The sequence below is a fragment of the Meleagris gallopavo genome, chromosome Z (assembly GCF_905368555.1).
Source record: "Meleagris gallopavo chromosome Z, MGAL_WU_HG_1.1, whole genome shotgun sequence".
Classification (NCBI taxonomy): Eukaryota; Metazoa; Chordata; class Aves; order Galliformes; family Phasianidae; genus Meleagris; species Meleagris gallopavo.
In genome coordinates, this window is record NC_139435.1 from 24964536 (window position 1) to 24989054 (window position 24519).

Consider the following 24519-nt stretch of genomic DNA (forward strand, 5'->3'; position numbering starts at 1 on the left):
AAATGGAATCCATACTGTTTACAGCACTGTGATCCCAAGCGAAGTACTGGAAGGCTGAGGATCGTCCAGCTGGGTTCTTTGGGACTGGATGCTGGAATTTTTTATTTCATTTGTTATTTCAACATGTTTCCTAGGGGCCAGTATTGGAGCCCATCCTGATTAGTGTCTTGATAATTTGGATGAGGGAATGGAGTGCACCCTCACCATGTCTGCAGATGACATCAAGCTGAGTGGAAGGCCCTACAAAGGGATCTGGAATGATGGGCTGAGGCCAATGGGATGAAGTTAAACAAGACCAAGTGCTGGGTCCTGCACTTTGTTCACAGCAGCTCCATGCAATGCTACAGTCTTGGGCCAGAGTGGCTGGAAAATTGCATGGATGGAAAGCATCTACGAGTGTTGGTCAGTGCTTGGTTGAGCAAAAGCCAGCAGTGTGCCCAGATGGCAAGAAGGCCAACCACATCCTGGCTTCTATCAAAAATAACATTGTCAACAGGAACAGGAACAGGGAGGTAATCGACCCTCTATACTCAGCCCCTGGTGAGGCTGCACCTGGAGAACTGTGTTCAGTTTTCACCCTGGAGTTATGTCCAGAGAAGAGCAATGAAGCTGGTGAGGGGTCTGGAGCACAAGTTTTACAGGGAGTGGCTGAGGAAACAGGGATTGTTTAGTCTGGAGAAGAGAGGGCTCAGAGGAGACCTTATTGCTCTCTACAGTGACCCAGTTGTGGTTGTGATGAGGTGGAGGTCAGTCTCTTCTCCCAGGTAACATTAGTAGAACAGTGACAGATTTAATGGCCTTAAATTGCACCAGTGGAGATTCGGGTTGGACATTAGGGAAAATTCTTCTCAGAAAGAGCAGCAAGGTACTGAAACAGGCTGTCCAGGGAGGTGGTAAGAGTCAGCATCCCTGGAGCTGTTTAAGGAAAGGGTAGATGTTGTACTCAGGGACATGGCTTAGCGGGCAATATTTGTGGCAGGTGGATGGTTGGAATGGAGGATCATAGAGGTCTTTTCCAACCTTAATGATTTTATGATGACTGAATATACAGTAGAAGAAAATATAGGGAAAACAACGTGAATTAATTTGTGGCCTAGTTTCTCTTTGTAATGAGACTTGTGTGGTGTACATAAGGTGTATATGAGAATAATTCAGAATTAACCTCTGAATTGTGTTTTTTTGTGAGAGCCAGTCAGGGGATCCATTTCTTCCCTAAAGCTGAAATCTTAAATGCAAAGAAACACAAATATTTTGAAGCAAGAAAATGTAACTGATCTTGGAGGTGTTGGTGAAACATTTGCTACATGTATACTCTTCCCTTTTTTATGTAGGGTTGTTAGCAGTTCTATCGTATTGCACTTTAAAGTATGATTTAATCAAATTAAATACTGTTAATCTGATGTGGCTTGAAAGCAAAGAGAAAGATTGTTTCGTAATTGAAATCTAGAAGAAAAAAAAAATTAAAAACATAGGTTGCTCTGAAAGCAACGTTTCCACAGAAACTACAAGAAAGAGAACAATAACACTATCACGGAATAAATTCTCAGCTATAAAACACTACTTTTTAACATAGTAACCACCATGAGCTATGCATTTTCACCGGTGACAAACAAGAGCCTCCATACTGTGCTCATAAAAATCTGCACCAGTGGAGATGACCACTGTCACTGTCATCACTACTGAAACACACCACCCACACCTCAGTGTGCTCACATGCTCTGTTTGGTCTCCAGAAATATTCAGTAAGTGTCAATGAATGTCGGTGGGTGCCACTTTTTCTGCATGGAAGAATTCACCTTTGCTTCAGAAACCACCATAATAAAATAGGAAGCATTACTTTTGGAGCAGCCTTGCTGTATAAGTAATTCTAAGATAATATGAAGTGGCAAATATTGCAAAGTTGCACATTGGAAATACTGAGATTTAATGGTCTGTGTAAAAATAAATGTTGAACTTCAATATTTGTTGAGATGATAAAATGCAAACTATTTCTTAAGTATCATAATTCAACCTATTTCTAAGACATCCTTTGTAAAATCATGGTATTTAAGTATCCATAAGGAATAAAACTTCCTTCTTCTTCATCATTTGTGTTAAGGGAAAGTAATTGTCCTAAATGATGAACAAGCCAATTTCTGGTTTGTATTTTGTCTTAAACTTCAGTCAGTATTGAGTTTATATGAAATAAATTGACTAATAGTTATCTATATCTTGAAAATGTATCCTAGAAATTTTTTTTTTCAGATAAAATGGAAAAATAGAGGGATGTGGATTAAGATAGTAAAATATATATATATTTTTTTTTAATGTAGAATTTCAAGCATTGGTATCAGATAATCTCACAGAAAATGGGTGCAAGGGTGAAGATGGTTGTCTCTTCAGAAGCTCTTTTCCTGCATTAAGAGCCCTTTCTATAGCATAAACTTGTGCTGCTAAAGCAGTGAACATCAAAGTGAACTTTTTCCTGGGGCCCCTGTGAGGATCTTATGCAGAACAACTGACAGTATTTCATAACCGAATTTTGAAGTATCAGACTGCTGGTTCTCAGTGAGCAATTGCCACAGCTGATGGTGCAGGGAGAGAACACCAGAAGTTACCTTGGAACCACCGGAACCCTTGGGTCCAGGTGCTGCTCAGCATTTCCTCACTGCAGCATGCCACAATACCTGAGGAACTAGAAACTTCTGAGATCTAAATCTGATTCTCTGCAAGCCTCTTGCTCAAACTCATTCCCCACGGTGATTTCTTATGGGAATATTAAAATATCTGCAATTGAAGGTGAATGATAGCGAGCTGCATTTCAAATTACTGAAAAGACAAACAAGTTGTCTTTTCTGAGTAAGGAAATTATTTTTTGCTACATTCAATGTGCAGTATGTGACCACTGAGGTAAAGAATTGTGCCTCCCAAAGCAAATTCCTTAGCACGGTTTAATGTAGTAATAATAGCCAAATACTTCAGAGCTGCACAAAGTCCTTGTCTCATTCACACACGTGATGTTGCAGATTACTGTGGTCTGTTACATAGAGAGCGTACGCAACAGATGAACTCCAGCCTGCAATGCAGTGGGTAGGATGCTTATCACAATTAACATTCATTTACAGCTGCTTCTGTCTCAAGTAGATTGGAAACCACACAGTGAAGGCAGACCACCTTTATCTGTCTGGCATGGAAGTAAATGAGAGCCAAAGAAGAAAGCAGCTCTGTTAGAGCTACAAATGGGAATCTCTCCTGCCAAGGAGAAAACAGAACTTTACACATCAGAGCTCAGGGAAACTGCTTTCTCGCAAGCAATAGTCAAGACAGATACTGAAGAACAACCAACAAAGAGAGCAAAGAACATAAGCAAATTGTTAATGTTTGATTAAAAGAAGCTAAGACTATATCTCTAAGGTGATTTATAAAGGAACACAAATTTAGATCTACACACCTCCATCCACGCAGCTAATTGAGTACAACACCAGCATTAATATTTGCATGTGAATTTGATGAGCACTTTGTAATGCTCCTCCTTGCCCGCCCCGCCCTGTTTTTCTCCAAGACCAGTCGCCAGTTCCACGCTGTTGCTCTCTTTGTTCACCTTGCCCCCTGTATTCCCCACTTGAAGTTTTGAGATGACCGTTGCAGAAAGCGGCAACCCTCTGCCAGACCTTCCCAGAGTGAGGCCTCATCTCCCTTCTTCCTCCCATAGGTTCTCCCTTGGTTTAAAAGGCCGTCAGCATCCCACACTGTCCTCACATACCTGCAGAGCTGGTGGCCCCAGTGAGGAGCTGAGGGCAGGGCAGGATGGACCATGTGACAGCGATTGCCTGCTCTGCTCCCAGGGACAAACACTGCCTGTGATACAGGGCCTTTTTTTCTGTGTCACTCTCCTTCAGACAGAACACGACAGGTGGTACTATGAGGATACTCCTGCAGGACACACTCCTGCTACCTGGCACTAAATGCAGAGCTTTCAGTCATTACTTCAAACTCTTCAGCAAAACAGCATTCTGTCCAGGGAAGGTTGTTGCTCCCAGAAAAGCAGGATGTCTGAAGCTTCAAAGCAGTTTCAACATCCCACAAGCCATGAGGAGGTAACTGTACCCTACTAGGGCTAGGGCTAACAATGCTGACATGCTAATTAGAACTTATTCAACAGACATACGTATTTGGGAAGGAGAAAGTTTATTCGTAGTCACTGTAATAGAATAAAATTTGCAGCGCGTTTTGCAAGAGAAAGCTGAGCAAGAGAGGCAAACCAGCAGAGATTTTCCTGAGCAATGTGGGCCATATTTTTTTCCTTAAGAACAATGGTATAAATCACTGCAGTGCAGACAGGGCTGTCACTAGGCAGATCATCAGTAGCACTGTCACAGCCATTCTGCTCACTTGCACCTCCCACTGTGCATCACACATGCTTTCAGGAAGTACTCAGCTCTGTCTGGCAATGAAAGTACAGCAGGGTGAAGGAGATACCTGGTCACCAGGAGCTCTGAAGATCAGAGATGTTGTGTGGGGTTAGATCTAGGAACAGTGTCTGAATAGATTTTTCTGATGAGGCTGATCTGTCACCACATGAAGCCAGCAGTTCTTAAAGCATGCAGCACAGCAGAGCACATCCGTTTTCAGCAGATGCACTCTGATGGAGCCAGCCATGCACACAAACATCAGCACACTGAGGAAGTTCTCAGAACACAACAGAAAGAGAGAATGCAAACTGCATGGCAACAAGGTGAGCTATGACTCCGGGGCTGCACTGCATAGTTCATTCTTTGTTCATCCTTTCCATGCAAGCAGCAGACACATAATCCCCAAATAATCCCTTAAAAACACAATAGATTGAATATCCTGACTTGCAGTGGGTAATATTGCTTTGATTCATTACTTCATGTGCCCTTTTTCTTTCTTTTTAAAGCACTTAAACCAAAACATGGCAAATACAGCTGTATGACTCTTCATAGCCCTGAAGTTTTCCTAGTGCCATCAGCATTTGTTTCATAAAGAGCAAACACAGCTAACAGTCCAGTGCCATCTTCACACAAATCACAGTATGTGATCAGAATACTCAGAAGTACTTCAGGAAGACTCATTAAACCATCTAATTACTCAACACTTTTGAATTGCCATCAATAAGAGAACTCTGGATGTTGCTGTAGGCAAGTTGATGTGCCAACCCTCAGCCAGGCTTCTAGAACAGCTGAAAAATGGGCAAGGTCTGGCTAAACCCTATAAATATCTGCACCCTCAATTTGTTCCCACCTGGATGCACCTAGATTGTCTTCAGCATTATAACCTACAGACTCAAAAAACAGTTGCTTCCAAAAATACATAATAAAATCAGCTTGCTTCACTTTCCTCTATCTGTGTTACAAGATCTATCACGAATACTGGGTAAGATCATAAGCCTAGCAACATTGCCACTGTTTTCAAAAAGGGTTTAGGGTTTGCCTACTCACATAGAAGAAAACTTACACTTGTGTTTCTCTACATTAGTAGCTATATTTTGGAGGCTCAAATTCCCCTTGGAGTTAAACTTAGAGCCTGCTGATGCAGTCTGTCAAACACATCATATTTCCTAATGAGACCAGAGAGCCACAGAGATTGAACATAAACGAAAAGGAAGGTAAAAACAACTGCATGCTTTGAAACAGTGCTTTCTTTTCTAGGTACAAATATTTAAAACATGCTAAAATGTGAGAGGCATATAACATAGCAGTAGAGGGCCTGTTCTATGAACACGAGAGGGCTGACACATTTCTATGGCATCCCATCCGTTCTGCAGCTGCTGACAGAGGTCAGTTTGGATGTGAGTGGGGATGCGTGCAGGGCTGCACACCTCAGCAAACGTGGATTTTGTATGCTGGTAGAAAAGGATGACTCAGTGAGCCCTGAAACCTCCAGGCTACACTCTTACTTCTACCAATAGTAAAAATAATAGAATTCTTGAAGATCATCACCCCCAGACAGAAATTACTGGAGCATGAAATGCTGCAAATGTGCATGAGGATTGTTTATCCAAACGCTGCCCCCAACATATGCTGAAGGCTAACACTGGGTGCATGAGCTGGCCGTGCTGGTTTCCCTCTACCCAGGAACCTCCCTAAATCACGGAGAGCTGCAGCATCTCCTGATTCCTAACACAAGTGGTGCAATGCATCCACAGGGGCAAATGAATTTTCACATTAATTGCTTCCTGCTGCTCTGGATGCCAGCTGTCCCAGGGACAGAAACTTGTAACAGACACCTCAAACCGATGTGCCTGCCACTCTACTGCCACAGCTGTGCAGTTCTCATTTCTTCCCATTTTTGAGTTAGCACAGTCCTTGCGCTCACTTGCCTTTGCAGAACCAGACGCTGTCTCTCACCACATTTTTATGCAAGGCTCAAATCAAGCAGGGGCTGAGAAATCCCAAAGTCACAGAACAAAATGTCAAAGGACTGATCTCTACAGATGGGAACAAAAGAAGAAAAAAGACAGCACAACTGATAAAAAGTGATTAAAATGTAGCTGATAGTAATACATCTTGTAAAAACAATTCCCACCCACTCAGAAGTGGCTCTGAGAAGGCATCACTGCTTTTAACTCCTGAGCAACACCTGAGATAGAAGGCAGATTTTAATTCAACACACAAGGAAGATCTTAATTCATCACATGTACTGCCAGCACCACTGTACAGTGACTGCCAGGTGCACTGAACAAGCACATACCACCACCAGAGCCAAGACAAGATGCTAATTTCACAGAGCTAACACTGCTTTGGGCCCACACCACCAAACTCACATTACCTTTGTCCCACAGAGCTCCAAGCTGCTAGGAGTGCACAATGCTCTCCTGGACCTCATTTATGTCCTTAAAGGTGGCATTCTTGTATGTATTAAAAAGGAGCTCAGTGGAGCTCAGTGCAAACCAGCAGCCAACAAAATGCTGAGAGAGTATCCGGCCTTTACAACTGCCTGATGGAAGTAACAGCAAAGAAGTATAGCAGCACTAGCCACAGTTCCTGGAGCTGGGCTTAAATCCGTGACTTCAAACAATTTGAATTTCTGCATTTAAAAGCATTAAGAAAAGCAGGTGCAAACATTTGCCACAAGTTGCACGCTGCTTTTTCAGCAGGACTCTGCTCAGTCAGACATAGCTGAGATTGTTCAGATTCCTGCTTGAGCCCAGCAAGCATTAGCCCAGGTGCAGCACCATGAACTGCATGGTTCTACCAGAGAAAATAAAACTCAACTTCAGGCATCTCCTAAGAATTCATAGAGCCAGTACCTAAGAAACCCTACAACATTACTCGTACTTAAATCAACAGAAATGCAGAACTGGGGGTTCAAGTGCAGCAGATACTTCCACCAGTATCTGTTAGTATCTTCCACAGCACAGAAAATCCCTGAGTAAGAAAAGTGTTGCAGATATTAGTTACTGGATATGTGAAGCAAAGGCACTGTGTGTCGCATGATTGGTGATTACTGCTTACATTGCTAATTGCCTATGATTTTTTCAGATCCATTAGTAATGCAAAAGGCTGAGTTGTAACCCTCTGCAAAGGCGTTACTAATACCTGTTTTTGTTAGAATGGCTTATCATTGCCAAGTTACCTTTACAGTAATGTAGAGGAAATGTACGAACTATACCAGTGAAGCCTGTCTCAACAAAAAAGACAGATTCTAGGAACACAGCACTGTATTACATAAACTCTCCTTTAGAGTACCATTTTCTTTACTATAATCCATGCATTAAGTGACAAAAAGTACAGTATTAACAAAGCAATTAATACTTGTGTGATGACGGTGATAGTGGCTTTTGCTACTAAGAAAGATAACTAGAATACAGAGGAATAGTCATACTCTTGGCTCTCAGAGCTTCTGCATATACCCATTTTTCATGCAGAGTTCTTAGAGTTCTGGAGGTCAGTTCACAGTCAAACTAACCAGGACACTCCCACATGCTGTGATCACCTAAGCAATACAAGATTGGCTCAACTGCACTGTTGGTTCCTTGTCTGTAAGGAGAGTTCACCTCAGAGCTGTTTGGTGTGTGGTAGGATCACATCAAATGGAAAACCTTTTCAGCAACCCACAAACTGTTTGATGAAAATGAATTAGCTTAGGAAAATCGAGAGCCAAATTCCACATGTTTCTACAAGCCCATGATATGTTACAGTACTTCTCAATGTTTTAAAGACTCTCAAGAATCTCTCTTCTTGACACATTCAACAATCTTGCCAATTACTGAAGGCTGCAAGCTAGCCATTGTCATTATAAACCTCACTGTGTACCATGTCTTTTCTACCTGCATTGAACATCAACTCTCTTGTTTTATAAAATACTGGAATCCATCCTTACAAATGGGATGATTGAACATTTCCATGTTCTGGCTTCTCAAGGACAGCTTTTTTCCCCCAGCCTTGAAAAATATTAGCCTCCACCATGCACCTTCCACCTTTAACACACACATACTTACTACTAGCCCTAGTTTGATCACATCATTTTCGTTGATTACCACGGCACATACTGCATCCACCCAAGTACTTCAGTGTTACTTCAAAGCCTTTAAGGCATGAGATTATGAAGTCATTCATAAATATCCACTGAAAAAATTGATGAAGAATTTTGTTAGATTCACTACTGCACCAAAACAAGTTGTCACTAAGTTGAACAGGACAGAATCTGAATGCTCCCTTAGGAATATTTAAATAAACCATTTTCAACAGTGACCCAAAACCAAAGGCCTGCATTTCTGTTGTCCAAAATACTTGGAACAGCAATATGAAGCTGTTTTTCTTGAGAAAGAATATACGTGAATCCGTAATGGCAATTAATGACAGATGAGGAAGACTTTAACCAAAGTCCTTGCTGAGAGGAAATAATGACAGTGCCATACAAAGCAGAGCATTTAAGTGTTAGAAACAAAGACTGCTATTAAGAAACGAATTAATTCCATTTAGAATCTTCTATAATCAAGAACACACTCTGAACAAATCTTGATCCTTGTTCACAACCTACGGATGCTCAAGATACACCAGTATTTCCTGGCTGGAAATGTACCTTCCACAGATGTATCATGTAACTGCTTATCACCTGATTCGTATTATTTTGCATGTCAAGAGTTGTTGTTTCACCAAGCTCTGTGTCTGTTTTTTTGTTTTAAAACCATGTGTATCAGATAGTAGGAAAAAGGGTAACACAGTCTAGAATATCAAAACAAGCCACTAAGTTACAGCACAAGACAAGACTTGCTATGAAATATTTTAGAATTATGGACTGCAGTGCCTCAATAGAGAATTTCTGAGTTACAGACAAGGCTCATTTACTGATTTCTCAAAAACAACCATCACCACCACCAACAGAAACAGTTTTTCATCTTTTGTGGGGCTGTCAAAACTCAATGAACACCTTCTTACTTGAATTAATTTGAAACAAACAAACAAAAAAATAGTCTACTGATAAAGAACTTGCAAACTGAGACAAGTAAACTGAAATTGTTACTGTAAATTCTTCCACCTGACCTTGGTGGTGTTACACACACGTCCAACTGCCTGAAACCACAGGAGCTGCCTGGCTTGGAACAAGTTCCTTCACTCTTTCCCAATAGCTCACTTACATCATATCAAACATGCCTAGCAGGTCAGACAATCCCCGCCCTTCCCTGGGTACAAAGCAAACCTCATATTATGGTTATCTCCTGACCGAAGTTTTGCCCTGGATTTTATCCTTCGCAGGACAGGATGAACTCTCACTTCAGCAGTATTTGCACTAAAGAGACAACCTTGTAAGAGCACTCAACCACCAGCCCTCCATACAAAGCTTTGGTTTTATTATGGAAGCTGTCTGACCTATGATCAGCAGCAAAGACTCACAAATCTAAATAGCTCACTCTGGGAGCACCAGATAAGACAAAAGTTACACTGGAACTTAAGAAGTTTTCCTTGTATCCAGGAAACCAGTTCTCTTTCTCCCAAACACACAAAAGCAATGTAAAGAACATATCCCAAACATCAGTCTATCATTATAGAACATACCCCAAACATTATTTGCTAAACATAAACTTAAGAATGATAATCAATTCTATAAAGGCTTTTTGCACTTTTTGCTCCTTCCAGTATCTCACACCCCTACCTAATTGACTTGCATAAATAAGTAAAATGAAAATACTACCTGGCTAGCATAATTGTCTCAGCAGCCGATATGGTGCTCTGTTTTCAATTTAGAACAAAAATAATTAACACACCAAAGTTTTAATTGTTACTGAGTAGTTCTCACAAAAGCCAACTTTTCAGCTTCTCACACGGCCCTGCTTGCAAGGGGCTGGGACACAAGGAGTCTGGAACAGACAGAACCAGGACAGATGACCTAAACTGTTCAAAGTATTACATACTACTAATGCAGTACCCTGAGGAATAATAAAACTGCAGGAGTTAGAGTGAGGGGAGGAAGCAACTGGCCAGGCGGCGAGCAAATGCACCACAAATTTCATGTTTTTATACACATATATATTCCATTTTCCCCCCTCTCACTTTCCAATCCTACCATGGGAGGGTACAAATAGCTGCATGGTGCTTAGTTGCCTGCTAGGTTAAACTGCAACGCAGAGACATATGAGCATCATTAGGTAGCTCTACTCTGGAAAACCTGTTAAAAACTCCCTGAAGACAAAGCACAGAATCTGAGTACCCCCAAGATGTCAATGTTAACAGTGTGCCACTATACTAAAACACCAGGAAGTGTTTCAAGAATACATACATTTCTTAAATTCAGTAGATTATTAAGCAACTGAAACTCAGTGCAGGTAGTCTGAGATGTAAGCACTGGAGATTCACACTTCAAACCCAAAATGCTCACTTGTGCAGAGAATTTTTTTTCTTAAAGCCAGTTTTCTGTTGCTGCAAAAGGAAGATGCTCCGCAGAAAAGCAAGACTTCTTACAATTGTTTAATACTTACAACCAATATTCTTTCTGCTTTTTCTGACAAAAAGCCACACCAGGAACTTTACTATATATATTTTTTATTGTATGTCAAAGTTCATTAAAGATACGGTTTTGCTTGTATACAAGTTACTCAAAAATTGTGTCTAGGAAGAAATTTATTAGCAATCATATTTCAAAGCAGAGGTTTGTTCAACCAGGCCACAAAAACAATATAGTGTACAAGCAATAACTAGAAGGAGCTGCAGGTTTAAGGAATTTCCAAATGTTACAGATCCCAAGATCTCAGAAGAAAAAGAAAAAAAAAGCAGTCACAATATAAAATAGCAGCTCCACGTAGCTTTTTCAAGTTTTAAGTTTATTCAGAAAGTGACATTTATTTCAGTTTGCTTCGTTCTTTGAAGCTTCATCAAAGTTTTCAACAAGATCTAGAAAAAGAAAGACATTGAAATGTGAATTGGATCTACTTCTGCTTTGCCAAGTATATTTTTCTGAAGTTCTACTTCTTATCAAGTGCTTAAGACATTAAAAAAAAAAGCCTTACGAAACACAGACTGAATAACATGTAAGAGCTTTCAGAATTCACCATCCTTGTTTAAAGAAATAAGTTCTAGGTGGTTCATTATAAACCAGAATTCTAATATAATTCAGCTTTCCTATAACCATACCTATGCAAAATGATACTGAAAATGCAGTTTCTTCCCAGCCCTGTTACTGAAGATTAAACAGTTATCCTAGCCCTAGCATTTCTGACCTGTGTAAGAGTAACAACTATTTCAAACCAATTATTCAATTAATCTAGCATGGCATCTGAAAACAATGAAATAATCTGCCTGTAGCAATTGTGCAACAGTCTATGACCAGTCTAGGCCAAGGACTCTCACTCTCCTTAGCCAAATGTTATGTTACATATGCCATCTCTAAGCAAAATTCCTCTTTCTTAGGTTTCATGTTTGTTTTTACCTGGAACTTCGTCATCATCATCTTCACCAGTAGCAAGAGGTGCTTTTCCATCCACAGCTGCAAAAGCAAGTAGTTCAAAAGCATTATTTCAGCTCACCACAGGTACTTTGATAAATTTGTGCTTTTTTTTTTGGTGAGCATTATCTAAGAGTCTAAGCTAAGCTGCAGCGCTGTGCAAAACTTTCCTGCCAAATAAAAATCTAAAACTAGCCAAGCAGTTCCCATTGCCCACATACTATATAAAGTTTATTAGTCAATATCTTGTATCTAGATATCACGTTTTTTGCATGATAGTACTGTTCTGTCAGTTTCTCTTGAAAGTATCTTTGTCTACAGAGTAATCTGTGGCTCTCAAAGTTCATCTTTTTCAAAGCATTATTAACTTACAAGGAAAAAAAAATATATCTGAGTCTTTATGATCCTAGACATTCAAGAAAAAAAAAATACAGCACACCTGTGGAACGCTGAGCAGACAATTAGAGACATTAAAAGATACTGCTGTTCTCTGAAGAATTCAGAGGAACAGTGAACCAGATGCACAATTTTACACCTAATAGGTCAAAGTAACAATGTGTTCTGGCCCACATCTCTACCGATACAGACTTCAGCTCTACTATATTTGCCAGAGCTACTGTGATTTAACCATGCTCATCTCCACAGATAAGCAAGCATAGGTGAAACTGCAGTAGTACTGGAACAAGCTACCCAGATGTTGCAGAGTCTCCTTCTCTGGAGACACTCAAAATCTGTCCAGATACTTTCCTGTGCAAAATACTGTAGGGAACCTTCTTTAGCAGAGAGTTGAACTCGTTGAACTCCAGAGGTCTCTTCCAACCCCCACATTCTGTGATAATGCTAAGAATAGGTACCTAAGGTCCCTAGGTGCCTGTGCCACTACTTTTACTGCTATTCTTGGCTGTACTACCTAGGTTAAGCTGCACAAAACTTTTTAATACCTCCGTTTATTCTAATTAATCCTTCTGATTTCAAGAAAAGCATGAAGACATTTACACCAGATACCTGAAATCACTTTACACTGATATCTGAGAAGCAGATGAGTACTTGAAATTTGGTCAGAAATAGCTTGCGACAAGGGCAATGCTAATTCTTTTGTTTCTAACAGCAGAAAGCTGATACAACATAAGAGCATCTCAAGTGCTGAATACGACATTTTAAATGCAAACCATATTATTTTCTCCTAAATTGTCTTCATATTCACTTAACTCTGAGACCAGACTAAATTTACTTCAACACCTGCAAATTCAGTCATTGCAGACACTTCGCTCTTTGATGTCAGGTTTCCAAACCCATAGACAATACCAAAACCTAGTTTTGTGCAACTACTTTGGCATTCACCCAAAGTAGAAACAACCATTTAACAAGTCATGCAAAGCAAGCAGTTTAAAAACAGGCTTCTCTAGTATTAAAACTGTGCAGTTTAGCTTATCCAGAACATATCCATCAAGCTTCAATTCAAGCTTTCCTTTTTCTAAGCCCCATCACTATCAGACAGAAGATAAAAATCATGTTAGGAAGAAGGAAATTGAGCTCCACAGGGAAATAAGCAGTTTACTTCCTCCCAAAAGCTAGTCATAGCAGGATTTTTTGTCTGGGAAATTGACCTGATGAATGCAAAGACAACCTCTCCTTCCTTGCGGCAAAGCACAGAAAGAAGAAACACAACTTCACTACTGCCTGAAACTGCACACATTATAACCTTTCTTCATTTCCTCCCTTTAGCATGTTCTCTACTTTGTAAGCAATGGAATTAACATTCTTGTTTGAGAAGCAGGAAGACCATGCAAGCATAAAATGAGGAACATTCTCAGGGTCAACAAGCTTGTCTTTCCCTAAAAATTTCCAAACTTTCAAACCTAAAAATTTTCAAATCTTTTCTGAATACCAAATACTAAAGTCTCTCCTCTACTAATCCACAATTTCAGAAGGAACAAGTGCTTAGCCTGTTTCACTAATTTAAAGATGGAGAAGGAAGTTGGTATATGTAATTTAATGTTCAAACCAGTTCTACATCCTCCTATATACACAGGAAATAGAACATCTTTTCTTCCAAGTAGTGTGATTTCCCCTTACCAACCAAAAAGCCCAAAAAATATCCTCACCACATTCTTGAGGGTACAAAACAGTAGCAAGGTATCTGTACCTGACTCTCCCCACCCCACACCCCATATTTATGTTTCCATTCAATTTGTCAAAATAAATACCTGAAGTTTATCTGTTTAAATCCTAACTCTTTCCAATGAGTTTTGGAAAACTCATTGGCTTTAAAGAACTATGTATGTGAAAATATGGTAGCCATGCACAGAAAGAAACCATCACAAAATCAAGTCTGGCTACAACACCCTAGACCAAGACCAGCTATGACTCTGCTTTATTTCGGTTGTGCTCTTCGCTGGAATTGACCTATAAATAAGACCTCAGAGCTCTGTTTCTTTTTGCCATAATACGCCTGCACACAGAGTGCACTGAACTTCACTGCAGTTATACAAGTAAGTCCATGTTAGCTGCCAGAATCAAATGCATTAAAGTTTCAACTTACATTGCTTGGGTAAGGCTTCTGCCAATCTCCTCAGGCTGGTCAGACTGTCAGCTCCAAGCTGATTTAAGATACTAGGAAGCATTTCTGTCAGCTGCTTTGTTTCAGCATGGCCAGTGATAGTGAAAGTGTTAGCAGCCAGAGATGCCTGAACTTTAGGGTTATTGAAGTGAATAACTGTTCCTTGGTTGGTAAACATATTTACCTGCAAGATAATAAATAATTCAAGTAGTTTAGCATAATTTTTTTTTTTTAATTTAGCAGGAAAACAGCTGTAGTTCCTAAAGCTCGATGAAGACTTACTGATTTACAGACAAGTTGAAAATGTAATTTACCAGAATTCTAACGCTGATATATTTTACATATCTATTTAGAAGAGTACTTCCTCCTTTGAAACAGTTACCTCTTCAATGCCAGAAATATTGTTGACTCCAAGTTTCTTTAAAGAAAACTGAAGTTTCTTATCATCTGCTGTGGCTGTTCTATGGACAACCTTCTTCTTTCTGCGGGCAGTACCCTTTCCAAAAAAAACAAAACAAACAAACAAACAAACAAAAAAAAAAAAAACCAGAAGTTACAAATTAATATTTAAATAGTTCTTCACAAACTCTAATCCTAATTCATGTAATTACTCTGGTCATGTATAAATCAAATTAATACACAAAGTTCAATTCCTGAGTTACAGTGCACTCTCTTCCAACTGCATTGCTGCCATCTTCCCCTTGTGATAAGGCAACCTTTGAATGCCTGTGAGAAATGTGAGGTTTTAGGAAGCAATTACCAGAGACGCTGTACTCCACAACTCAGATTTTCCAGTATCCCACTTAAAGAAAAACTGCATACTTATCTTTGTTGTCTTTGGCATAATACTGAAGACGGAGCACAGCCTTCAGTAGTTTTTAAGGCTTATGAATTCTTCTTTAGTTCATTATTCTGAAGTTGTAGACAAATTTTGATAATGAAGTCAGAAACCATAGTTATCTGTATCATTAATAAATGAAAACGCCCCAAAACTGTTTTATTCCAAAGCAACACCTTCATCTGATAGGCCTACTCATATATTAAAGAACACATTCATTTTGTCAAAATATTTACAGATACATTTAAAAATACATATTTTCACACGGTATTTCAGACTACCTCAGTTCAGAAAGCAAAAGCGGGGTTTAAATCCCCAGAAACACAGAGCTGTAATATGGGACAATTACTTCCATGGGGAAGTCTATATGAAGATACCTATACCCACGAGAAAGGACGCATCATCTATACTTCCTTGCACCATCACAAGGCTTCCATAAGACCTGACAGAAAATGACCAAGAGTGTGTGAAATTGCATTCCCTTTTCATACTAATCCAAGAAGAAAATGTGTTGCAGCTTCTCTGTCTAAATCAATTCCTGCACTGCTTTTTGAATGAAATGGCTGAAGTTAGAAATCTGGCTGATGCTAGTAATTCTAGCATAATCCAATTACAAATAATAAAAGACGACAATAGAAAAAATTCATCTGAAAATACAGCTTTGAAGAACACAGCTCAAGAGTTTGGTCATTTGTCTAGAAAGCCTGATCTTCATTCTCTGCTCCTGTCAATCTGGAACAAAAAGCAACGTGAGAAATGGTTTCATTTTAGTACCTTAACTAACCTGTAACTGAGATACAGTTACAGGATAAGATAAGGCCTATATTACATTTCTCTGGACAAAAGACATTGCAGTCAATCTTAAAATATTATGCCTTGAATGAAAGGCTACGCAGGAACATGTTGCCAGCACACTTTTACGTGCATTAAGTACCAACACCAAACTTCAGACAATCTCATCATTTAAATTAAAAGCTGTTGCTTTCATCTTCACAGATTTAAGCTTCTACAGGTCTTCAGTAAGCAAGTTCTGCCACAATCATGCCAAGACACGTACCTCTACCATCTGTACATTAAAGAAGAATGGGTACAGTAACCCTCAATTCACTCAAATACACATTCACCTACTAAGCCTCTAAAACAGTTTGGAACAAATGGCATTCAGCCACACTGATACCACACGGAAGAGCTGTAAGTTTCATATAAGGGATCACAGTACGTTTCAGTGATTTCGCAGGTCTACAGCCGCACAGTGTGGTGAAAGCCTGCCAGCAGAGGCAATGTGCAGCCCTTTCTAACAAGAAGTTACTTTTCCCTTTGCCTCCTCCACACTCACGGTAATCAGCCACCTCCACTCACACTGCAATTCTGTCGTGATGAGTTCCACTAACCACTCCACTTTCCAGTAGTAAAACAAAATCAAAAGCCCGGCTCACACCTTCAAATTATTTTCACAGACCGGTCTGAACAATGAACGACAACATCACCAGCACATCCTAAGCTCCACGTTCCTGCCGGACGAGTAGCTTGCAGACGTAAAAGAGCTGCAAGCTGAACGCACACTCTTCAGCCAAACGCCGAACGCCTATGCGACCAGCACACACACACCTCAGGACGGACACACCATTAACAGCACAGCAGCTCCCCAGTAACCCACACAACGCATACGCGGAGCCACCCGGACCGCAGATCCCCATTTCACCCTGACTTCACGCTGCCCCGATCTCCGGCAAACGCCAAACAAAGCCTCGTGGAATCCGCCGCTGTGAGCCGCGCCGAGCAATCAGCATTCCCCTCAAGTAGGGGAGCGGGATCCCCTTCCCCGCAGCAGCAGCAGCAGCAGCAGCAGCAGCAGCAGCAGGGCTGTGCCACCCCGGCCGTGCCCTGCCCTGCCCCCCCAGCGCCGGCCCGGCGCGGCACCCACCTTGCCGCCGATGCGCACTTGGGCTTGGAGCTTGGCGAGCTTCTCCTGGTTCATGATGGTTTCTTTCATCTGAGGGAGCAACGAGAGGTCGGTGAAGCGGCGCTCGGAGCGCTCACCGCAGGCGCCTCCGCCGCGTCGGGGAGACGGGTCAACCCGCCCGTCCGCCCGCCCGCCCGCCCCGTCCTCCCCGCCTTCAGCCAGCCGGCCCGCTACCCGCAGCAGGAGGGCAGCCCCCTGCGCAGCTCCTGACCGCCCCCCATTACCTTCCCGGGGCGGGCGTAGCGCTGCCGGAGCTGAGGGATCGGAGCGGGCGGGGCGCGGGTCCGGGCACAGCACGCGGCCGGGAGCGAGATGGCGGCCGGAAGGGAGGCACACCGCCGCCAGCTGCGCATGCGTCGCTGTAGCATCCATCGGCCCCGGCAGGGGGCGCCCTAACGCGTGGCGGGGCCGGGAGGGTGAGCGGCGAGGCAGGCTCCGTCCCCTCCGCTCAGAGGGCGGGGCGGCGGCCGGGGGACCGCGGCCACGGCAGGGGGAGTGAAAAAGGGCCTGGGCGGGCACTACTTGAACAGCTCAGTGTCCTGCAGTGGTGTTGTAACTGCACCAATGGACGAGGGAAGAGCCACTGATATCATCTGTCTGGACTTCAGTAAGGCTTTTGATACGATCCTCCATAATATCCTTCTCTCCACATTGGAAAGGAGAGGATTTGATGGGTGGACTGTTTGATGGACAAGGAAGTGGTTGCAAGACTGTGCCCAGAGATTGATGGTCAATGGCACAATGGCCAGAGGGAGGTCAGTGACAAGTGGTGTCAGGGGTCAGGGGTCTGTACTGGGTCTGATGCACCCAAACATTTTCATCGGTGACATCGACAGAGTGCACCCTCGATTAGTTTGCTGAAGACTCCACGCTGTGGGGTGCACTTGGCAAACCTGAGAGACAGGACACTGTCCAGGGAGACCTAGACAGGTTCATGCAGTGGGTCCTGGAGGACCTCTTGAGGTTTAACAAGGCCAAATGCAAGGTCTTGCTCCTGGGTCCTGGCAACCTCAACTATCCATACGAACTGAGGGATGTAAGAATGGAGCACAGCCCTGATGAAAAGGACTTCAAGCAACTAGTGGATGGAAACTGGAGATGAGCCAGCAATGTGCTATCACAGCCAGAAAGCCAACTGTGTCCTGGGCTGCATCAGAAGAAGTGTGGCCAGCAGAGCGAGGAAGGTAATCCTGTGCCTCTGCTCTGCGCTGGTGAGGCCTCACCTGGAGTACTGCATACAGACGTGGAGTCTTCAGTGCAGGAGAGGCATGGCCTTGTTGCAGTGTGTCCAAAAGAGGGCCGAAAAAGTTACCCAAGGGATGGAACACCTCTTCTACAAAGATGGGCTAAGAGAGCTGGGGCTGTTCAGCCTTCACAAGAGAAGGCTCCGAGGTGAACCATAATCAGCCTTTCAGTATCTAAAGGAGGACTGTAAGAAGGAAGGGGATGGACTCTTCAGCAGGACCTGTTGTGATAGGAAAAGGGGAAATGATCTCAAACTAAAAGAGGAGAGACTGAGGCTGGGTGTAATGAAGAAGTTTTTTACAGTAAGGGTAGCGAAGCACTGAAGAATATTGCCCACTGAAGAGGTGATAGGTGCCCTGTACCTGTAGCATTCTAGGTCAGACTGAATATGGCTCTGAGCAACCTGATCTATCTGTACGTGTCCTTGTTCAGTGCAGGGAAGTTAAACTTGATGACCTTTAAAGGTCTCTTCCAAGTGAAACATTTCTATGATTCTTTGAAAATGTTTAGATGTTATACTTTCAGACCTGTTTACATATGTTTATCTCCTATGACCATGTCTTTATTTCAGCCTGTCGCACTTCTCCCTGGACTTGCCTCTGGGGTGCGACACACCTGGCAGGTTTGCCTGGCTCTGAGGACAGTCCCCATGTTTCCCACAACCTGTACAGTGCAACCAAGCAAATGACCATTGTGAGTCCATATCCAGGCTCCAAATGAGTGTGCAGACTTAATTTGCTCTGATGATCTCTCCTTGCTGTTTCAGAGCTGGGTATTGATTTGGAAGCAAGTTGCCAAGCACAGAAAACTTTTTTTGTTGTCAAAGAATGAACTTCTTACTTCTGTAACTACAGCAGGTATGTCCAACACACATCCCATGTGCTGAATGAGGCACAGCCCAACCCATCCTGCAGCTCTTCCCTGTCCCGCACCATCATGGTGGCAGCTCTGCCCTGCTATGTGGCCCAGCCCTCATCATTCAACAGCAACCAAACTTCATTGTGCAGTCAGCACAGTCTGGACTGAAACTGGGACATGGGGAGGACAAAGTGCAGTGCAAGTACAAACTCAGGGTAAGCAAATAATCGTATGCATTGTGATACACTGGGTAAACACAGTTCTGCAAACAGTGAAAAATATGCAGTCATGCTTTCAGTTTTGATAAAGGGATTTGATAATAGTTTTCATGATTGCACCAACCCCCCCCCTTTTTTTTTAAATATATTTACAACTCCTTTTTCAGCTGACATAAATATATTACCTGAGAATTGTCAAGTGCAATGTATAGAGTTGCAATCAGCAAAAAAAAAAAAAAAAAAAAAAAGATCATGTCTCTTTATCAGACTTCTATAAGCATCATCTTAGCAAAGAGAAATATCCCCTGCCTCACAATGATGCCTTATTCATGTCATCACTTTTTGGCAGTACATACATTTGTGAACAACTGTTTTCAAGGATGAAGTCCAGAAAGTAAAATTTCATAAAAAATCTCAGACAAATACCTTGAGAACTCACAGAGAATTGCAACTACTTCCATCAAGCCAGCCCGATGAATTAGTTTCACAAAAACATGATCAAATATCTCATTAGTGTTATGGTTTTGCTGCCCTCCTTTTTATGTTTTAATCAAATATATATATATATGTATGCATGTATATATATAAAGTTTTGTTACTTATATGCATTAGCTATATCATATATCATATATTTTATATGCCACCTAGGACAATTCCTCTTCTCTTACTATGGCCCAGGCTAGCCGGAGGTTTGGACACCAATGCCCTAATGAGAATGAATGAAAAACCCACGTCCGCTCCATCTAGTGGTGGTAAGGGGTGACAAAGCTGTGCTGTTCCGAAGGTGCTGACGGTGTGCAACCAGTACCTCCTGTAAGGCTTCTACCGCTTCTGAAAATTAGAGGAAAGTGAGACAGCTGTGGGAAAGGAATACAGAAATTCCTTGCAGGATATCTAAAAATTGGAACAGCAAAACAGTTTTCTAGGAGAAGAATGAGAAAAAGACCATATTACCAGATCTGAACAAGCAAACCCTTGAGCTAATTCAGAAGGAAAGGAAGAAACTGAACTCAGGAGGAGTGGGAACTGGGGAGAAATTTCAGGAGGACAGAGTTCATTCTGAAAGGAAAAGAAAGGTTATGAATTGATTGCAAGATGACATTGACAGTGTACCTGCAGCAAAAATGGATTGTAGCCGGGATAGAAAAAAAAATAGGGAAAAAAAAGTAACTGCAAGACTGCAGGAAGATTGAAAGTAAAAGCAACGAATTGCACCTTCAGATTTATCACAGCCAGCCATCAATATGTAAGAAAGATTTCAGAATTACGAGGCCAATTGATGATTACAAATATGCAGAATGTATTAATAGGCTGACATACTGAAGTGAAAATGGATCACAGAAAGATTGTTCCAAGATAGAAGCTGCAGAAAATGCAGCCCCAGCTGTCAGCCTAGGATTAACTGGGATGGAGGTATGATCTCACAGTCCCCTATGAGAGATTTGGAAGACAAATTATGCCTAAAACCACATCACTGAGTCATATCAGGAATCAACTGAAGCAGTTCAAGAACTGAATTTGAGAAATTCTGTTAGATTTGGTTACATTTCCTGGAGCAAACAGCAGACCTTCAGAAAATAAACTTTACATCAGAGAAAAAGTATTTTAGAAGTCTAAAATAGCACTGGCTTGTTTTCTCCATTCCTATTTGTGTAATTGCCTAATGAGAAACATAAACTTAAGCCTGGATTTACTTGTACTTGAACAACTTCTGTAAAGGCCAAAACAGATCCAAAATCAGTAGTACTGAAACAAAGCATGAGCTTGGGGAGCACATTATGAGTTCTCAAAAAGGGCTGAAACTTAGAATCTCAAAATCATCAAAGAGTATCAATTACTAAATAAATGTTCGCTAGCTACACAGAAGCATAGGAATGAAAAAAGGGAGTTAAATGGTTGGACCTGAAAATCGTCTCCTGATTTGTGTGCAAGATGAAAGGCGTAAGAATGGCAAAAGTTCCTGTCATAGTGCCAGAGGGAAAGTTGTGCTGGAAGATGTGGCCAGTGCTGTGTAAGTTATAACAGGGTATACTGAGAAGAGGTGTTAATTTAGTATCGTATTCTGGAAATTAATCTCACATTGTAACCTTAAGTAGTAAGGCTGAAATGCGGTAATATTTGTCCTGATTGCCAGTGAACACAAAGAGCACATATTAAGTGCATTTTCTGACAGTAAAGGGAATCCATCTGACATTCCATGTCTCTTTAGAATGTGTTTGTTCAAAAGAATGCTCTGCTCAGCACTCAGGAGGGCCAAAGTACATGGCATGTCAGCAGTATTATGAGAGAGATGGATCAAAAATAAACCATCTCCAAAAGCCCTGATATCGTTCATGAATTAGGAGCTCACAAGTTTTGTACAGATACTAAAGGTATGAACACTGAACGGGAAGCCCAGGAAATCTGAACTTAAGTACAGCACTGTTTCCATCTCAGGTACTAAGATGCTATATTAAGTGCTGTTGATTTGTATGGAGAAATCCGTAACGAACTTCATTGTCTAGGAAGAGCATTAATGGATGCTTACAGTTGGTGTTAAACAGACTGGCAAAGACTTGCCTAGAAAAGGTTTCATCTTGCTGCAGCATAGAGAACAGCCAGAAGTTGCTATATTCCTCACTGGCTGTATGTGGAATAAACAGTACCTAATGTTTATGCACAGGTGACAGAGAATTGAGCAGATGGATCCTGTAGGCATCCTGTATGCGGAATTTGAGGGAATTCATTCATTTAAGGCACAGAAGAGCTTTGGCCCTCAGTAAGACAACAGGTTACACATCAGAGAAGTTGGTATAACGTGACCCCAACACAGCACTGCCTCTCCCAAGGATGGCACATTTAGCCTAGGGTGAATCGGGACTAAATCTGCCCTGCTTTCAGATGTGCAGCTCTCAACATGCCGCCGTGGACGTGCTCAGCATACTAATGCCTTGACAGCTGTGTGGGTGTGATTCATTCTGGGTTTTGCCTTTGGCTGTCCGGCCTCTGGGGTCAGCTCGGTGCTCAGCAGGAGGTAAGTGATGGGCGCAGGTGGCCAGAGGCGGGGAGGGAACAAGGACTGTCCTCCCTCCACAGCAGCAAGCTGTTAATTCTGCTTCAGCCCTGGCAGGAGCCCACCACCCCCTTAATTTTAGATGGAAAATCGATCTCCTCCATCTTTTACTGCAGTGTAGCTAATCCCCAAGGACTCGTAAATGGAAGGAAAGTATACCTGCCAGTACTCACCAATTTCATGAATGGGTTTGTACTCCTTCATGGCTTACTCGCATCACTACAGAATTAAATAGAAAATACCTGAAATATCTGATCCATTAATTATGGAATCTCTCTCTTAATTTGCCTGTCTGCAACAAATAACCCAGGGGTGATGTTAGAAAGAATGTCAGGGAAAATGTTAGAGAAGTATCAAGCAGAGATGTGAAATCAAAGGTAATCTAAGCAAACGTAACTAGTTCCTGTGATAAGTACCCTGCTGTATCAACTAGATCTACTGGTGCTCCATTCTGAATGTCAAATATCCTCCTGCTAGTAATGGGAATAGATTCTTGCTTATTTTTTTTTATTATTATTATTATTTTAAGTAGTACATTCAAATGAAAATTGGAAAAGCAGATTTAGACATTTTGTGTTCTTCTAAGTGATTGTTTAGACATCGTTTTTATTGCAATTACAGACACTTGTGAACAGCTACCAAATGGGCTGAGATAGAAAAGGTGTGGAGAGATGGATGGCCAAGGTTATCAGCAGTGCTGTTATTTCTGCACTAATTCAGTGCTTCTGAGGCAGAACACTTCAGAATGAAAATGAGACCACCAAACAAGACGTGATAACAAGAAGTATGAATGGCAGGGAGAGTTTGGCTGAAAATAATTAATTGTTCACTGCCTCTTCTGGTAAGAAAATGAGGGATTGTTGGCTTAAATGAGCAGGTAACTGGCTTAAAGCAAACTGATGGAGACACTTCATATCATGTGTGGTTAAAGCTGGGAAACATTTCACCGCTGAACATGCTCAGTGGTACAGATGTACATGATGTTATAAGCTGTCTGAACAAATTCACAGTGGAAAACCCATCATAGGCTATTAAATTCAGGGGCCATCTTTGGCTTAAAAGAAATAATAATGCCAAGATTTCTGGCTGATACAGAACAATTCTACACATTTTTCTTGTCCTTTATTCTTCCCTAAACATCTGATGTTGGCTACTGTTGCAGACTGATTTGGTGTTAGATGGGTCATTTAACTTGATACAAATTCTGCTTGTATTTTTGGGAGATTTTAATCAAATTTTACAGGAATTAAAGGCCCAAAAGAGTCTTACAAAAAATGAATTTCACAAATCACAGCAGAAGTACTTGCCCTCTAGGAATTATAGAGCAAAGGAAAAACAAGAAGAAGGAAAGAAGAAGAAAAAAAAAAAAAGTGGAATGTGATAGGGGGTGGATGGTAGGGCCATCTCCAAGGGTGAAAAACTCCTTTCCAATAGCCAGTATGGTAGGAAGCCCCACATTTTCCTTCAGCCTTCTTCAGCTTTTCAGGTCTGATGCATTGCCTTTTTGCATGGCCAGACAGACCTGGCTGTAATTGCAGCACCTGCAGATCTCCTAATGGTTGCATTACTTTCACCCAGAACTGCACAGCTCTAAACCAGCATTGGAAGAGTGGGAGAATGCAGTAAAAAAAAAAAAAAAAAAAAAAAAAAAAAAAAAAAAGGGGGGGGGGGGAAGTGGGGCCATGCTGGTAGTTTCTGTGACACTGGGAAATGAAGACCACAGCTATATCTGCAACAGTCCCTGTCAGGCAGCACCGTCCTGTTGCAGCATCACTGGTGGAGAATGTTTTCTTTCCATAAGGCGAGCAACACAGTATACACTCCAATTTTTGGCTCAGGGGGTTATGTTGGTACAAATTGCATGTTTTCCAGGAAAATTTTTATTTTAATAATGTAAAGTGGGGT

The 24519-nt window shown here is 41.6% G+C and overlaps 1 protein-coding gene and 1 long non-coding RNA gene across 2 annotated transcripts; one reads left to right on the plus strand and one right to left on the minus strand.

The window, feature by feature from the left end:
• Positions 1-10965: 10965 nt before the first annotated feature.
• Positions 10966-17620, minus strand: BTF3 (basic transcription factor 3). The gene is made up of 6 exons (XM_085213185.1): positions 17466-17620; positions 17203-17271; positions 14823-14936; positions 14423-14624; positions 11866-11922; positions 10966-11330 (listed from the first exon to the last, which is right to left on the minus strand). The coding sequence occupies exons 1-6, from the start codon at positions 17607-17609 to the stop codon at positions 11284-11286; spliced, it is 633 nt and encodes a 210-aa protein (XP_085069311.1). The 5' UTR covers positions 17610-17620; the 3' UTR covers positions 10966-11283.
• A 119-nt stretch (positions 17621-17739) lies between these two features.
• LOC146542171 (uncharacterized) lies at positions 17740-23173 on the plus strand. Its single transcript, XR_014880383.1, has 2 exons — positions 17740-19559; positions 20211-23173. It is a non-coding gene; the product is annotated as an uncharacterized LOC146542171 (long non-coding RNA).
• Positions 23174-24519: the final 1346 nt, after the last annotated feature.

Excerpts from the sequence above, each read along its gene's own strand:
- BTF3 (XM_085213185.1), bottom strand. The coding sequence starts at position 17,609 with ATGCTACAGCGACGCATGCGCAGCTGGCGGCGGTGTGCCTCCCTTCCG. Across the intron at positions 14,937-17,202 it reads AAGTGCGCATCGGCGGCAAG|GGTACTGCCCGCAGAAAGAA; the intron begins GTGGGTGCCGCG and ends TTTTTTGGAAAG. Across the intron at positions 14,625-14,822 it reads ATATTTCTGGCATTGAAGAG|GTAAATATGTTTACCAACCA; the intron begins GTAACTGTTTCA and ends ATTATCTTGCAG.